This window comes from Carcharodon carcharias, chromosome 6 (genome assembly GCF_017639515.1).
Source record: "Carcharodon carcharias isolate sCarCar2 chromosome 6, sCarCar2.pri, whole genome shotgun sequence".
NCBI lineage: Eukaryota > Metazoa > Chordata > Chondrichthyes > Lamniformes > Lamnidae > Carcharodon > Carcharodon carcharias.
This window is the reverse complement of record NC_054472.1, coordinates 139,106,138-139,124,494: the sequence shown is the minus strand read 5'-3', so window position 1 is coordinate 139,124,494 and position 18,357 is coordinate 139,106,138. Positions and strand designations below refer to the sequence as shown.

Genomic DNA, 18,357 nt, shown 5'->3' with positions numbered 1-18,357 from the left:
TCTGATGAGCAGTGTTCTTGTCACTCAGATGTGAAACCTTTCTGCACAAGATAAAAGGCGGGTGTCTCAATCCAGGGCTTCTTCCCTGTGCTCTGTGCAGCCTTCAGCCCACAATGATGGTTCAGCCTCACGCTCCCTGGAAACATTACTGATGCCTACACCTCAGCAGTGTTGGTCATTGCTGCCAGAATGTAGTGGGCAGGCGCCACAGAGTTCTCTCATTCTCTGTGTGGTCTCAGCATCCTTAAGGTGTGGCTGGCTCCCAACACACCAGCATCTGTGACCAGTGATGCTGTGCACCAGCTCCTGAAGGGCTGAGGTGCTGAAGGCGGACATAGCATCAGATGCATCTAAAGTTTCATGGCTGTGTTTCTGAGATGGCCCTGATCATAGAGCACAAGTGAGCTGCCCTCGGCTGGACAGGAATCAGATATTCTTAGAGGCTATGTGAAGATCCATGGAGTGTCCTCATTGCATGTTGTCATCATCCTCCTGTGATCGTCCTGACCCCCACCTTGATTGCCTATGCACAGGATGCAGCGCCAGGGCAACACGTGACGGCCCCCGCCCCCTCCATCCCCCACCTCAGAAGTTGCCTCCGAGGCTGGCCAATACTTGCCCCCGGAAACCATACTCCCCCTGCTTTAAGCAGTCACCTCCGAGGCTGGCCAGCACTTGCCCCTGCCCCCCAGCACCCGAGGCTTGTAAACAGGGCGCTGCTACTCACCCCCAAAGTGAAGGCCGCCAAGCGTATGTCGTCGGTGTGTTGTGGAACAACAGGGAGCGTTCTTTCCCGCCGACGTGGACGGACAATACGGTGGGGTTCAAAGAGCCTGGCACGATGGCCTTTTAATTATACGCTGATGTATTACAGTTAGCTCCGCACTGACAATCGCGACCTGCCTTCGTGCCATCGTGAAGCAGGTTGCACCATATTTTCCGTGCATGCCACCTATCACTCCCACTGCCAGCAGGCTCAGAAAATTCCACCCATTGAGACACACATTGTGGAAGGGAACATCTCATTTATTTCACCCAATATCAACATTAAACATCCACAGATTAAATATAATGTTGGTTGAAACCAGAGTAATTACACTCTGCATAATAACAGACCACTAATCAAAGCTCAGGATTGAGGCGACAGGAGTTCTCACCATAGTTACAATCAGTTGTTTGCCACAGTAATGTTACCCATTGTACAGAAGAAAAAGCACCACCGACTGCGCCTCTGAATTTGTCCATTCCTTATCCTCAACCATAATAAGCAAGATAGGCAAATTTTCCAATAAGTCTGAACCAACTCAACAGACTGTCCAATTATTTCACGTAAACTGCTGCAGGCTTGGGCACAGATTGCATCAGTGTGGATTAGATTCAAACCAAGGTGTTGGAAGCAAAATAAAAACAATTTGTTTTCTGAGTGTCACCACCCCTCTGCACCCCCACCACTCCCCCACCCACCAAATGTTGTGTGACATAAACAAAGATTTCTGTCTGGTGCTGCTGTGATGGCTTTTCCCTTTCGGACTCTGTCATTGTACAATATCAATGAGACTAGCTGTCAAATAAAGCCGAAGTCCTGCAAGTGGCATGTCCAGATATAATGGTGCAATGTTTATTACAACGTCCTTTTTAAAAGTCTTACATAGAATTTACAGCATCAAACAGGCCAAGTGGTCAGTGCTCCACTGGTCAGTACTCCACTATTTATGCTCCACAGAAGTCTTCTTCCATTTTACAAAAGCAAAATACTACAGGTGCTGGAAATCTGAAATAAAATAGAAAATTACTGGAAATACTCAGTTTCAAGGTATGCCTTTTCATCAGGACTGTGCTGATGAAAGGTCATCAACCTGAGATATTAACTCTGTTTCTCTCTCTCCACAGATGCTGCCAGGCCTGATTAATATTTCCAACTTCTTTCATTCTACTTGATCTAACTCAATCTGCATATCCTTCAGAGTGCTGCAATTCAAATCTCAGGACCATGAAGAAACAAAAGTTCTTATTATAGATGCAAGCATATAGTGAAAAGGGAGTGGGACCAAGGAATTGTTTTTTTCAGAGAGACATTATAAATGTGATGGGCTGAATAGCCTCCTCTGTGCTATAAAATATCTATAATTCCTTGGTCCATCTTGCATTAATTGACAAACATCTCCTTCTGTGCTGTAATAACTCCATGGCTAGTCCTAATCTAGATACTTCTGCTAGAAAGTGAGCACAGGATCAAGGTTGGTTCTGATGTCACTATGGTCAAGTAGCCTGCACTGACGGGCAAGGTCAAGGATCTTCCCCTCCCTTCCAGAACCTTGATAGGGCTCCTCTTGACTTCACTTTCCACCCAACCAGCCTCCATATTCAAATGATCATCCTCCGCCAATTCCACCAACTGCAGCATGATACCACCAAACACAACTTCCCCTCACCTCCTGTCAGCATTTCAGAGGGCCTGTTCTCTCCATGACATCCTGGTCCACGCCTCTAACACCCCCAACACCTCATCTCCTTCCCATGCCATCATAGGTGATGTAACCTGCTCATTTATCTCCTCACCATCCAAGGCCCCAAACACTCCTTCCAGGTGAAGCAGTGATTTACTTGAATTTCTTTCGATTTAGTCTACAGTATTCACTGCTCACAATGCTGTCTCCTCTACAATTGGGAGACCAAACGCAGACTGGGTGACTGCTTTGTTCAGGCAGCAAGCATGACCCCGACCTTCCTGTCGCTTGCCATTTCAATCCACCATCCTGCTCTCATGCTCACATTTTTGTCCTCGACCTGCTACAATATTCCAGTGAATTGCCCAATGCAAGATGGAGGAACAGAACATCATCCGATTAGGCACTTTACAGCCTTCAGGGCTTAACATTGAGTTCAACAACCTCAGACCATGAACTCTGTCCACTGTTTTGATTCCCCACCACCCCCGCCCCCAACCCACGCAATCAAGTGCCGGTCTATATCTTGCTCTTATGTTTTTTTGCATTCAGACAGGGCTGACTTTTTTTCTGCTTATTAATGCCTACTTTGGGGCAAAGCTTTAGTCTGTAATACTATCATTACCACTCCTTTTGTCTTGCATTCCATGACAACTTTGTCATTTTATCTTCCCTACCCTCTAACTTATCCCTGACTTTCATTTTCTTCTGCTCCTCTCCCCTTTCTCAACAGCATAAAACACACATTTCTACCTCTCCCCAGATCTGAAGAACAGCCGTATTGGACTCAAAACATTAACTCGGTTGCTGTCTCCACATATGCTGCCAAGCCTAATGGGTTTTTCCAGCACAGTTTTTACTTCAGATTTCCTGCATCTGCAGTATTTTGCTTTTATTTTAATGTCAAGTATCACATTTGAAGAATAAAAACTTGAGTGGGGTAACATTTGCAGAATCAGAGCATGGAAGTTATTGGCCCAGATTTTGCTATTTACCTCACTGACAACTGCCCAAAGACCTCTTGTGGGTTTATCAGGAAAAATTTCCTCTAAATGGATGTCTTCCAGCACAGTGGACTCTACAGAGAGTCTGTGGAATCTGAACAGGGCAAGTAACAGTGAGACTCTTCAACTAGATTGAAGCACCCTCACAGACATGCAGAGTCCAAAGCATGAAGCAAAAAGCAGGAAATATAAATTAGATTTAAACGAATGTACAAAAAGCAAAATAAAGACTGGGAAATACGAATGGAATTGAGGAAAGGGATGAGAGACTAAGACCTGGATTTTCATCACCGAGGTGGGCAGGAGAATGGAAAATTTGCCAGCACAGTTTGCCTACCTTGGAAGAATGCACAAAGGCGGGTGGGGGGCAAGCTTGGCAAAGGGGACATGAGGAGGACCTTTTGAACTCACCGTTTAAGAGGTCCCCTCAAGCAGACAATGGTTTATGGTGCCTCCGAGGTGTCATTAGACCATAAGACATAGGAGCAGAAATTAGGCCATTTGGCCCATCGAGTCTGCTCACAAACCATGACTCTTTAAAAACCCGGCCCGACTCCATGAAAATTGCAGAGTAGCAAGACATGCCCATCTCTGCAATGGAGCCAGCCAGGACGGGTGTATTGAGTGCAGGCTCACGACCCAGACCAGCCATTAAAAGGCACTCCTGAAAAATTGCACAGCCTGGGAGCTGGGTCAGAAATCCTGGAATTGGGACCCACCCACCATTTTTTAAAAGGGCTCCCGAGTCATCCTGATTTGATGAAAATCCAGGCCCCTGGCTGAAAGCTTTATTTTTTTTTCAATCTCCAACACAGATTTTCCTCTGAGGGAGTCTTATGAGACTTCAGAATTGTAAAATTAATTTATCAAGGCTAGAGAGTTCAGCAATAATTATGACACCATTAAAAATTCACTTATTGCAGAATGCACCAACCCTAACTTTTTCAGCTGCTTTTCGCGTGGAATTAGCAGGCAAGTCACCAATGTTCATGCTATTGCAGACATTTCAATGCCCAATCAATCAATCAATCAGAAAGGACCACAACAGTGCACCTTATGGAAAAGTAGATTGTTATCTCTGACAGCAACATCTGGATTTCACATTAAACTGCGTATGCGTATACTCCAGGCATTGCTGTCAGATTTCCTCCATTATATGGTGAGCGCTGATAGCCTCACTATTGTTCTTAACCCAAATTCCAGACCAATGTGCAAGAAAATTGCGGATGTTTGTTCAAAGGACTGAATGGCCTACTTTGTTCCTACGGAATTCCTAAACTTGGTGGGAGAGTGCTAAATGAACATATAGATTGAAAAGCAGAGAAAATAACAAATGCTCCCACTCTACTAACTCATTGACTTTCTCCAATTAGGTCAATGCAACTATTTTATACCCTACTTAGATCGTGGTTTTAGTTACAACTGTTTTGCTGTGACGAACCAGTTCCCTCTGAGTCATGGGATGGATCTGGCACCCTGAAACAACTGAACTGCACACACGCAGTTGGTGAGGAATCATGCCTATAGCTTTCCAATTAATGAAGAGAGATGTAAAGGGTTTTGGTGGGTTGGGAACTCAAAGCCAGAACAAAATAATAGATGCTGCCTTAGATAGTTATTTACTTTCATACCACTTTTGTGTCAGAGAATACAAGGGAGGCAGCACACGGGGTTTAAATTCATGTGTATAGTGTCTCATTTACAAGGCAGTACTGTAAATATATTGGGCCATTATTTTCTATAGCTGTCTGCTGTTAGACTTGCCCTTACACATTTAGATTTTAAAATTTTTTGCATGGTGAGCTGTTAAATGTTGCAGCAAAGAGAGCCCGAGTCAACAAGGCTATGCATCTCCTTAACAAATCAGAATGAAGGACTGTGAGGCTAGTAGCTCAAGGATGAAGAAGGAAATTTAAATTATTTTGGGCGAATTCAGTGCCAAATCTGTTACAGAAGGGAACCAGAAAAAAGAAAGATTGGACTAAAAGAAAGGGAAAGACAGGCAGAAAGAAAAATGTTTTTCATTTTAACTTTTGTATTTTTAAAATGACCAACAATTAAAACCTGTTGGAATGAAACTGTTCACTTGTAATAATTAATTTTTCAATGCTGGAGAGGTTACTGGCAATAATTAACGCTTATCATTGTTAAAAAAGGGACTTGTACTGAAATTTAAAAAACCCAACTTGTTGCAGCAAACTTAGTTTGCATCTACCATGAAAATAAAGCAACTTCATACTATTCAATGCATTTTAATGGTATAACAAATGCCAAGTAGTTTTCATGAAACTAATGATGGATAGGCACAACTCAGTCAGTAACTTTGCATTTGAGGTTAACCACACATCTACCCTTTGTTTGAAGACACTATACTATTGAACATAACTAATACAGACACCAATTGCGTCACCGTTATTTTGATAGTAAATTAGGGCCCAATGTATCATGCTCCCCTGTCAGATTTCCCCACTTATCCCAGAAGCACTTATCACTGAACAAAAGTTATTTAGAAATAGTACAGAAGAAAAGGAAAACAAAGACTATTAAACCAACTCATGTTTTGTTTTGCGACTGTAGCCATGACAAAACTTCTCTTCAAAAAGGTTCTTTTATAAATTATGGTAGATAAGAGCTGGATGGGGCTATTTAAAAGGGATGTAAGAAATATCTTGCTTTTATCTAACACTTTCCATGAATTCATGATATTCCAAAGTGCTTTGCAGCCAATGAAAGACTTCTGAAGTACAGTCACTGTTGTAATCAATGAAACGTGACAGCCAATTCGCACATAGCAAGGTCTCATAAACAGCAGTGAAATAAATGTCCAAATCATTTGTTAGCTGAGAGATAAATATCAGCTCTTCTTTGAGTAGTGTTGTGGAATTTTTTTTTTACATCAATCTAAGGGGCCAAAGGATGACATCTCCAACAGTGTAGTTCTTCCTCAGTACTGCACTGAAGTACGAGCTTAGATTTTGTTCTCATGTCTATGGAATGTCACTTGAACCCACGTAACGCTGACACAAGAGATTGCTTTGACTGAGCCAAACTAACAGCTTTTATGGATAGGTTGTGACACCAAAGAAACACCTCACTTTTTTCCGGTCTCTCAATAGCCATCCAACAGTACATGATTAAATGACCAGTATTAATTTGACATTGTACCCTTCATTATTATCACAAGCTTCTAGATACGAATTCTCACCTCGGGTAGAATGCAGAATAATTCATGTAGAACTGGGCACCAGCTGGGTAGTATGCTGTTGAAGGTGGGAGAGCCCGGGGACTGAGAAACACAGGTTGTTGATAGAGAGCTGCAGATTCAGCTGAAATAACAGTTGCCTGTGTTGGAAATGTATTGTATGGTGAGGGAGACAAGCCTAGATAATAAAACAAAGAGAAATCATAATATTTGCTTGTGTGGAAAGCTGTAGAAGTACCCAAGGAGATCTCCTTGTCCATAATTTATAAATACTTAACTATCATAGGAGATTTGATCATATCAAAGTATCATAGGAGCAATTATTTTCTTCTCCACACCACTACCCATAGCAGTACGGTTCACAGGCAACAAAAATCCCCTGGTACTTTAACTCATTTCTTTATGCAAGAGTCTAGATTCAAAATTTTCATCCTTGTATTCAAATCCCTTCATGACCTCACCTTTCTCTATCACTTAACGTCTCCAGCCCTGCAATCCTTCGAGGACTCTAACATTTCTCCAATTCTGGCCTCTGGTATAAACTCTTTCCTTCACCCCACTATTGAAAGCTAAGCCTTCAGCAATCTAGGCCCCAAGCTCTGGAAATTCCTCCCTAGACCTCTTCAACTTCTCATTCCTGAAGACCGTCCTTAAAACCTAATACTTAGACCAAACCGTCAGTCACCTGTCCTAATAACCAACATCCTTACTTGGCTTTTTGTAAAAGTTTGTCTGGTAATGTTCCTGTGAATTGAGGTGTTTTACTACATTAAAGGTGCTATATAAAAGTAAGTTGTTGTTTTAGATAGTGGAAATGAATGACCTATTTGGCCAAAACAGATATCATAGTTGAGCCCAATCCTGTAGTCATATAACATCCCTCAATTGTCTTCCAATGATCTGCTAATGAGAATGTGCAATCAGAATAAGGACTTTCAGGAAAACATTTCTCTTCAGTGACGCTGAGGCTGCCCCAATGATAAATTCCCAAATGAGCAAAGGCCCGGGGTTAATGCTAAATTCTTCTGGATTTAAATAACTCAATGCAACAATAGGTGGATCCATTACCAAGAAAAAAACCTTTTAATGGTTATAGATACTTAGAGTGTACTATGGTGTGCTTTTGCCCTGTACATTGTTTACATTTTACATGATTTTTTAAAAAGCACTTTTTATTCATAGCTTCTTTCTAATTCCATTTTTAAAACTCTTACAAATATGTTTGAAATATTTTTTGTATATCGTGAAAGCCTCAAGGCATGTTGAGCACTCAGAGTTAAACTGTATATCTGTTTAATCGTCGCTATTGAGCAAGCAAATACAAACAGCCAAACTCAAAGCTGTATCAATAATTTTCAGGATACGGTGCCTAATCTTGTGAAAATCAGGCAAGGTGCATTCTAAGCATTGTGTTGCTTCATGTACATTTCAGTATTTGTTTAACACAGTTCCTATTTACACCATATGTAAAGCACTCTGGAGATAGTCACGTCACCCTGAATCACAACCAAAAGGATACATCATATTAAGACAGTTCACAATTGTGTGAAATAAGTCACAAATTTAGGTTCTTTCTCTCCAGAATTTTATCAGCATAACCACACCACAACTAATGACAAAAGACAAGCGCTTTGTGGTAAATAGGGAAGTCAAAAGGGCATTGAGAGAATTATACTAGGTGGTACATTCTTATTAAAGGTAGACAAAAAACTTTTTTGGAAAAAACATGATTGGGTGTTGTATAAAACTACTGCTTCCTATAAGTAATGGGGGGAACAAGCATGTTGGATGTGGAGTTGGAATGTCTATTGGTAGGAAAATGAAGCTCAAAGTAGATATTATTGGAGTAGCTCAAGGGTTAACTGGGGACAGTCCCATTGGCAGTGGGTATCATGGTGGGTTGGGGGGGGGGAACAATTCAGCAGGAGGGGCAGAAATCGGTTTCACACTGTGAAACTAGCTAGTGATAGTCTGCTCCATCAGTCACTGCTGGGCCACATTTCCTGCAGCAGCATAGACTGAAGAAAGTACACAAGACATGCTGGGGTGGGGTGGAAAAGAGGGAAGCAGCCACACACTTGGAAAAGCTGGTCAAAAAAGTGAGCATTCTTCCACAGCTGAGACCGTTCAGCAGAATCTTCATTGACATTTTTGGAATCAGGCCTTTGAAGCTTTTTTGCCCACCGAAGCAACACAAAAAGCATGAAAATGCCACATAATCCTCCAGGACTTTTCACCACTTGGGCGCAGACTGCAAATTAATGTGCATTTTAGGGGGCAGCAGAACAATTGGCCGACTGGACAAGTTGTACAATCAGCTTACAAAAGGTGGCCATGGCACAGTCACTGGTAGAGGCACTCACAGCCTCTTGCGATGTCTTTATCAAGGTTTGGACCACTATCGATCATGGTTCATACTAACAGCATAGCCTTGCAGTGCAGGTTAAGAGAATGCCTGTGCCCAAGCTGAGAGCACAGCATGCAGTCCAGTGGCTGAAGCTGCCACCAATCGGTCAAGTGGAGTGGGTTGGAAGTGGCTGGTGTTTTGGACAGCCATGGAGTGCACTACACACTGGCCATCCAAGTGGTGGCCAACACTCTCTCGCTTGCGTGAACCAAGAGAAGTTCTTAGGATACGCATGCTAACCCACAAATCTCTCTTTGACCCTGCAGGAAGAGAACATCAGGATCATGGAATCTGGTGCTTTAGCAGTTTGCCTCATGGCTTACAGGGAGCAAAGAGAGCAGTGGGGGTGCCTGGATCTGCAAAGGGAGGAGCACCTCCCTCAAGATGAAGGAGTGATGGGGCCTCCTGCACATGCAGCTAAAGATCCACAGATAGCCATCACTCGTAGGCACTTTGTTAGGCCCAGAGTCTATAGATGGCATTTTTCATTCCTGAAGATGACTGAGAACCAGCGTCACCGAAGACAGCACATGTCTAGGAAACTGGTCAGTCACATATACCTCCTGCTGCAGGGTTTGGCGACATGGGGACATGGAGGCATCCACTGCCAGTGGCCGTAAAAGTGATCATAGCACTCAATTTTTATGCTAGTGGCTCCTTCCAGGGCTCCACAGGTGACCTGTGCACAATCTCGCAAGCCTCCACAGACAAGTGTATCCAGGAGGTCACGGACACCATTTTTGCAAAGGCAAAGAACTTTGTGCATTTTGACCAGGATCAGGAAAGCCAGAAAGCAAGAGCACTGGGATTTGTGCAGATCTTTGGTTTTCCACAGGTGGAGGGTGCCATCAGCAGGACTCACGTGATGCTCAGATCTCCGTGGCAACAAGCAGTCAACTACGTCAACCACAAAGGTTTCCACTCACCCAATGTTCAGCTGGTGCGTGACCATCACAAATGCATCCTGCAGGTCTGCGCACAATTCCCAAGGAACATCTACATCCTTAGCAGGTCTCAGATCTGTGACATCTTCCAGGGTGCAGAAGGGCTGCAGGGCTGGCTCCTCGGGGAGGGGCTACAGAGGATGTGGCTGATGATGCCTGTGCAGCGGCCTCAGACTGCAGCCGAGACAGAGTATAATGAGGCTCAAGCGTCGAGGCACCAAAGTGCAGGTCGCCAGGTCCGGTGCACACTACAATGCAGTGCAAGAGGTTGTCGCGTATCATTGTTGCTTGCTGCATGCTACACAACCTGGCGCTGCAAAGGAGGTGGAAGGATCTGGCTGAGGAGGAGATGAATGAGCTGCACATCTCCTCCAACGAGGATGCTGAAAGGGCGACGGTAATGAAGTCTTCGGAGATGAGGATGCTGGTGATGAGGCCACTGCACTGGCCAACGAGGCAGGAGCACTTGGGAGACCCTCATAACCGCAGGATTCATGCAGGATGATGACAAAATGCAGTGGGGACAGTCCTGACATTCTCACATTGCATCTGTGAACATTTGATTCCTGTGTGGTTGATGGCAGCGAAGGCCCTAATAGTCTCTAGATTCCAGGAGGATGATGATGACATGTGGTGAGGCCATTTCATTGATCTTCACATTGCCTCTGTGAATGTCTGACTCCTGTGTGGCTGAGGGAAACTCCCTTGCGTTCTCTGATCAGGGTCATATCATGGAGTCACAGCTGTGAAACTTTAAATGCACCTGATCCTTTGTCAGCCTTTAGCACCTGTCCCCTTCAGGAGCACACCGTCACCAGACACAGGTGCTAAAGAGATGGAGGGGGCAGCCCCACCTCAAAAGGTGTCGAGAGCACAAAGAGAATGACAGAACACTGGTGCTTTTCCACGACATTCTGGCAGCAATGACAAGCACCACCGAGGCACAGGCATCACTAATTTGTCCAGTGTGTGTGAAGCCGGACCAGCACTTTGATCTGAAAGTTACACACTGCACAGGAAAGAGACCCTGGACTGCATTACCTGCCTTTATCTTGTGCAGGAACCCAGGTTTCACATCTGAGTGACACGAACACTGCTCGTCACAAAAAGGAGTTTATTGACAAGAGTGAACATTATGTACAAGTGATTAACACCCAAGCCCAGGCTGTGCAACTGGGTTATGGTACTGGGTTTGTAACCCCAAGATCAAGAGTTCACATCTCACAATGGCAAACTATGAATAACAATGTAACTTCATCTGAATAGGAACAGATGGAAATGGGTTTGTACTCGAAAGAGTTACAGCCTTTAAGAGCTTGGCCTAAATAGCCAAGTGGTTATGGTACTGGGTTTGTAACCCCAAGATCAAGAGTTCAAATCTCACAATGGCAAACTATGAAACAATGTAACTTCATCTGAATAGGAACAGATGGAAACGGGTTTGTACTCGAAAGAGTTACAATAAACTATAAGCTTTGATAGTCGTGGCCGAGTGGTTAAGGCGATGGATTAGAAACCCATTGGAGTTACTCCGCGCAGGTTCGAATCCTGCTGACTGCGTTTGCTTGGCCTAAATAGCCAAGTGGTTATGGTACTGGGTTTGTAACCCCAAGATCAAGAGTTCAAATCTCACAATGGCAAGCTATGAAACAATATAACCTCATCTGAAAAACAGATGGAAACGGGTTTGTACTCGAAAGAGTTACATCTCCTTGGGGGGACTTGGCCTAAATAGCCAAGTGGTTATGGTACTGGGTTTGTAACCCCAAGATCAAGAGTTCAAATCTCACAATAGCAAATTATGAAACAATGTAACTTCATCTGAATAGGAACAGATGGAAATGTGTTTGTACTCGAAAGAGTTACATCTTCTTAAAGCTTGGCCTAAATAGCCAAGTGGTTATGGTACTGGGTTTGTAAACCCAAGATCAAGAGTTCAAATCTCACAATGGCAAATTATAGCTTGGCTTAAATAGCCAAGTGGTTATGGTACTGGGTTTAGAACCCCAAGATCAAGAGTTCAAATCTCACAATGGCAAACTATGAAACAAAGTAACTTCATCTGAGACAGATGGAAATGTGTTTGTACTCGAAAGAGTTACAATGATTTTACCGGGGTCGAGCTCTGGTCATAAACCAGCTGATCGCCGCCATGTTGTGGTATCGGCTGGTCACTTTGACCCCTCCCCCGGACTTTGTCACAAGAATCCAGAGATTGTTAGTCGACTTCTTCTGGGACAAAAGATTGCACTGGGTCGCTGCCGAGGTTCTGAGTCTCCCGCTTAGGGAGGGTGGTCAGGCGCTAGTGTGCCTACGCACACAGGTGGCGACTTTCCGCCTTCAGACCCTGCAGCGATACCTCTACGTTGAGCCTCCTCCTAGATGGTGTGCCCTGATGACGTATTTCTTCCGTCAGGTGCACGGCCTGAATTATGACGTGCAGCTCCTGTTTATAGAACAGCTGGGCCTCGGTGGCTCCTTGCAGGCGTTGCCCGTCTTTTACCAGGACCTGATCAAAGTCTGGAAAGTGGTCGCCTCGCGACGCAGCTCTCCCCCGTCAGGAGTAGCGGCTATCGTCAGAGAGCCGCTGCTCAGGAATCCGCCCCTCCGTCCTTTTCAGTGGTTGGCGGAGAGGAGGGCTGTGGCCGCAGGGGTGACCAGGATCGGGGACGTGCTGGGTGGCGGAGGACTGGGCTGGATGCTCCCGCAGGAGTTGGCGCGACGCGCGTCTGTGAGTGTCCAGGTCGCAGCCGATGCCATCCAAGACCTGAGAACGGTCGTGCTCGGACCCGACGTTATTTTGGGTCTTGAGGTGGCCCAGGTGCGCGGTGGTCTTCCGTCTGAGCGTTCCCCTGTTCGGACGGAATTCCACATTGGCCCCAAGCCCCGAACCCTCCCTCGGGTGCTGGTGCCCCGCAATATGAGCCGCCTCGGGGACATGCCCTCTGTGCCTTTTGGCACGGCAAAGAGGGGCTTTTTGTACGGACTGCTGCTGCACACCTTCCATTTTCTCGCCCTTGTCCGTCGCCCGGACACGCCTTGGCGTGCCTTGTTGCCGTCCGGCGGCGGAGGCCCCCGATGGGAGGCCCTCTACGGAGGTGTCCTCCCCCTTTCTATCGGGGACCTGGGTTGGAGGGTGTTGCATGCGGCAGTCCCTTATAATAAGAGGATGCATAGGTTCACGGACTCTCAGGACACGTGCCCTTTTTGCGGTCTTGTGGAGCCCGTGGACCATGTATACATAGGGTGTTGTAGGCTGCACTCCCTTTTTAGTTATTTGAAAAACCTTTTATTGATGTTTTGTTTGCACTTCAGCCCCACGCTCCTGATCTATGGGCACCCGGTGCGGAAGGGGGTCGGGAAGGAGGAGGACCTCCTCGTGAACCTGCTCCTGGGCCTGGCCAAGTTGGCCATTAACAGGTCCAGGCAGCGGGCGATCGACGGGGGAGTCCCGCCCGATTGTTTGTCCCTCTTCCGCGGCTACGTTCGCTGCCGGATGTCCCTGGAGAAGGAGCACGCGGTGTCTGCTGGCACTCTCGAGGCCTTCCGTGCTCGGTGGGCACCGCGGGGACTGGGGTGTTTTGTTGACCCCTTTAATCACATTTTGATTTAAAGTTTGTAAGTTTCCTTTAAACTTTGTTCTTGGTTTTACAGCTGACCTGAATTAGGGGCTGTGCCTGATTTATCCCAATTTTGTTGATTTGGTTTTCATTTAAAAGATTATCAAGAGTTCAAATCTCACAATGGCAAACTATGAAACAATGTAACTTCATCTGAATAGGAACAGATGGAAACGGGTTTGTACTCGAAAGAGTTACAATAAACTATAAGCTTTGATAGTCGTGGCCGAGTGGTTAAGGCGATGGATTAGAAACCCATTGGAGTTACTCCGCGCAGGTTCGAATCCTGCTGACTGCGTTTGCTTGGCCTAAATAGCCAAGTGGTTATGGTACTGGGTTTGTAACCCCAAGATCAAGAGTTCAAATCTCACAATGGCAAGCTATGAAACAATATAACCTCATCTGAAAAACAGATGGAAACGGGTTTGTACTCGAAAGAGTTACATCTCCTTGGGGGGACTTGGCCTAAATAGCCAAGTGGTTATGGTACTGGGTTTGTAACCCCAAGATCAAGAGTTCAAATCTCACAATAGCAAATTATGAAACAATGTAACTTCATCTGAATAGGAACAGATGGAAATGTGTTTGTACTCGAAAGAGTTACATCTTCTTAAAGCTTGGCCTAAATAGCCAAGTGGTTATGGTACTGGGTTTATAAACCCAAGATCAAGAGTTCAAATCTCACAATGGGAAACTATGAAACAATGTAACTTCATCTGAAACAGATGGAAACGGGTTTGTACTCGAAAGAGTTACATCTTCTTGGGGGCTTGGCCTAAATAGCCAAGTGGTTATGGTACTGGGCTTGTAACCCCAAGATCAAGAGTTCAAATCTCACAATGGCAAACTATGAAACAATGTAACCTCATCTGAATACAGATGGAAACGTGTTTGTACTCAAAAGTGTTAAATCTTCTTGGGAATTTTGTTAATTTAGTTTAATTGTTTTAACTCGAAAAGAGTTACATCTTCTTAGGGGCGTCAACTGTGGCTCAGTGGGTCCACACTTGCCTCTGGATCAGGTGATCGTGCGTTCAATCCCAGGCCTAGGTAATTAAGCTGACACTCCAGTGCAGTACTGAGGGAGTGCTTTCTTCTGGATGAAAGGTCAAACCAAGGGCCCATCTGACCTCACAGGGTAGGCATTAAGTGTTGACGAACAGCAGGAAAGTTCTCCCTGGTGTTCCAAAAAGAGTTACATCTTCTTGGGGCCTGGCCAAGTTGGCCATTAACAGGTCCAGGCAGCGGGCGATCGACGGGGGAGTCCCGCCTGATTGTTTGTCCCTCTTCCGCGGCTACGTTCGCGGCCGGATGTCCCTGGAGAGGGAGCACGCGGTGTCTGCTGGCACACTCGAGGCCTTCCGTGCCCGGTGGGCACCGCGGGGACTGGGGTGTTTTGTTGACCCCTTTAATCACATTTTGATTTAAAGTTTGTAAGTTTCCTTTAAACTTTGTTCTTGGTTTTACAGCTGACCTGAATTAGGGGCTGTGCCTGATTTATCCCAATTTTGTTAATTTGGTTTTACTGGTTTTAACTCGAAAGAGTTACATCTTCTTGGGAATTTTGTTAATTTAGTTTAATTGTTTTAACTCGAAAAGAGTTACATCTTCTTAGGGGCGTCAACTGTGGCTCAGTGGGTCCACACTTGCCTCTGGATCAGGTGATTGTGGGTTCAATCCCAGGCCTAGGTAATTAAGCTGACACTTCAGTGCAGTACTGAGGGAGTGCTTTTTTCTGGATGAAAGGTCAAACCAAGGGCCCATCTGACCTCGCAGGGTAGGCATTAAGTGTTGACGAACAGCAGGAAAGTTCTCCCTGGTGTTCCAAAAAGAGTTACATCTTCTTGGGGCCTGGCCAAGTTGACCATTAACAGGTCCAGGCAGCGGGCAATCGATGGGGGAGTCCCACCCGATTGTTTGTCCCTCTTCCGCGGCTACGTTCGTGGCCGGGTGTCCTTGGAGAGGGAGCACGCGGTGTCTGCCGGCACTCTCGAGGCCTTCCGTGCTCGGTGGGCACCGCGGGGACTGGGGTGTTTTATTGACCCCTTTGACCACATTTTGGTTTAATGTTTATAAGTTTCCTTTAAACTTTGTCCTTGGTTTTACAGCTGACCTTAGGGGCTGTACTTGATTTATCCCTTATTTTCTTAATTTAGTTTAATTGGTTTAACTCCAAAAGATTTACACCTTCTTGGGGCCTGGCCAGGTTGGCCATTAACAGGTCCAGGCAGCGGGCGATCGAGGGGGTTGTCCCACCCGACTGTTTGCCCCTATTCTGCGGCTACGTTCGCGGCCGGGTGTCCCTGGAGAGGGAGCACGCAGTGTCTGCCCGCACCGTCGAGGCCTTCCGTGCCTGGTGGGCACTGCAGGGGTTGAGGTGCTTTATCGACCCTCTTAATCACATTTTGGTTTGATGTTGTTTCCTTTAAATTTTGTCTTTGGTTTTGCAGTGATCCTAACTTAGGGACTACGTTTTATTTTATCCTTCATTTTGTTAATTTGGTTTATTTGGTTGGCTTTAAAAGAGCGACATCTTCTTGAGCCTTCGTGATTCTTTGCAGGCATTGCCCATCTTTTGCAAGGACAGGATCAAAGTCTGGCACGTGGTTGCCTTGCGACGCAACTCTCTGCCGTCAGGAGTAGCAGCTATCATAAAAGAGCCGCTGCTCAGGAATTTGTCCCTCAGGCCTTTTCAGTGGTTGGCAGAGAGATGTGTGGCTGACGGGGTGACCAGGATCGGGGACGTGCTGGGTAGTGGAGTATGCTGGATTCTACCACAGGAGTTGTTGCATCGTGTGTCTGTGGACATCTGGCTCATGGCCAATGCCATTCAAGAACTTAGGACGGTCATACTCGGCCCTGACGTCATTCTGGGCCTCGAGGTGGCGCAGGTGCGCAGTGGTCTTCTGTCTGAGTGCAGCCCTGTTCGGACGGAATTCCACTTTGGCCCCAAGCCCCAAACTCTCCCTCAGGATCTGGTGCCCCGCAACCTGAGTTGCCTTGTGGAAATGCCCTCCGTATCCTTTAGCACAGCATGGAGAGGTTTCCTGTTACGAGCTGCTACTGCATACCCTTCACTCCCTTGCCCTCGCCCGCTGCTTGGACACGCCCTGGCATGCCTTGTTGCCGTCTGGTGGCGGAGGTCCCCAGTTGGGTCCCTCTACAGAGGTGCCCTCCCCTTTTTCATCGGGGACCTGGGATGGAGGATGTTGTGTGCAGCAGTCCTATACAATTGTAGGAAGTGTCGGTTCACGGACTCCCAAGATGCCTGCATCTTTTGCAGCTTTGTAGAGTCTGTGGACCATGTATATTTTGGTTGTTGTAGGCTGCACTCCCTTCTCAGTTATTTGAAAAGCCTTTTACTGTTGTTTTGTTTGCACTTCAGTCCCACGTTTCTGACCAACGGGCACCCGGTGCGGAGGGGGGCTGGGAGGGAGGAGACCTCCTCGTGAACCTGCTCCTGGGCCTGGCCAAGTTGGCCATCAACAGATCCAGGCAGTGGGTGATCGAGGGGGTCATCCGACCCGAATGTCTGCCCTCTTTCATGGCTATATTTGCGGCCGGGTGTCCCTGGAGAGTCCCTGAGTGTCTGCCGGCACCGTTGCGGCCTTCCGTGCTCGGTGGGCACCACAGGGACGGGGTGTTTTATCGACCCCTTTAATCACATTTTGATTTGATGTTTGTAAGTTTCCTTTAAATTTTGTCTTTTGTTTTTGCAGTTTCCCTTTAAGGGCCTGCCTTTTACTTTGTCCCTGATTTTGTTAATTTACTCTATTTGGTTTGACTCAAAAGAGTTACATCTTTTTAACCTTCCTAACCCTGCCGCTATGTCTTGGTGCTTCCCCGAGATCCACAGCACAGGTGGCGGCAGCCTGCTGACTGCGACGCCCTGTCTGTGATGACCTTGGCGGGCATCCTCTGGAGGGCAGAGTCCTGGAGGGCCCCAGCCTGCTTTGGGTGTCCTGCTATGAGCCAACTGCACCCTCATCAGCCTGTTCAACTAGAGCTGCAGGGCTCACAAGAAGAAGGGGTATGGATCAGCCGGACAGTCACTGAGTCACCTGGCACCAGGGTGTCAAGCTGCTGGTCCTCCTCCCTTTGGGTGACTGACTCTTTGAGAAGGGGAAGCAGAAATGAGATCAAGCTGCCCCACACCCCTCTCACACTGACACTTTTGGAGGCCAACTATGGCTTTAGCGATGGAGTTGAGCCTGCGCAACAGTGCAGGACCGATGCCCTGGACCAAGTACTTCATGGCGGCCTCCATCCTACCAGTGTTGACCTTGGTGCATTGGCATGCTGGGACTATCACCTCAGACTGAAGGCAGACGGACTCCTCCATTGTGCCTTGCATTGTGCCTTCCGGATGTTCCCGAGCTTGCCATTGCAGCTCCGACAACTGTAACATGACCGAGTCCAAAGGCTCGTTATCTGACTCGAACTCAGCAATTTTCTGGCCTCTAGCAGTTCTGAGTGCCGGATACCTGCGAAGTCCCTACCGCCTGCAACTGAGGCTACTCTAGAATTCTGTCCCAATGAGATGTGCATCTCTGCGCTGGTGGAGGGTGTGGGTGAGAGATGTGACGAATCTTCAGTTAGGGTGTCATCAGGTTCTTCTTCCGGGGTGTCTTTGGGGCTTGAGTCCAGGACCTGGCTCGTGGAGCCCCTCAGCTGCTTCCCAGTGTGCCTGCGAAAGCATTAGTGCATGGCAGGGGACTGCGGAATTGGAGAAA

The 18,357-nt window shown here is 46.5% G+C and overlaps 1 protein-coding gene and 2 non-coding genes across 8 annotated transcripts in view; 2 read left to right on the top strand and 1 right to left on the bottom strand.

The window, feature by feature from the left end:
* Positions 1–18,357, bottom strand: part of esrp1 (epithelial splicing regulatory protein 1) — a 130,788-nt gene that overhangs the window by 44,130 nt on the left and 68,301 nt on the right. For 5 of the 6 annotated variants that reach the window (XM_041190305.1, XM_041190300.1, XM_041190301.1 and 2 more), the window contains exon 13: positions 6,657–6,831. In XM_041190305.1, the coding sequence (XP_041046239.1) occupies positions 6,657–6,831 (175 nt within the window). Of the gene's footprint in view, positions 1–1,636; positions 1,772–6,656; positions 6,832–18,357 lie in introns of those variants that run through there. The other variant, XM_041190304.1, reaches the window with a different exon arrangement.
* Positions 11,483–11,564, top strand: trnas-aga. The gene has a single exon. It is a non-coding gene; the product is annotated as a tRNA-Ser (tRNA).
* Positions 13,841–13,922, top strand: trnas-aga. Its single transcript has one exon. It is a non-coding gene; the product is annotated as a tRNA-Ser (tRNA).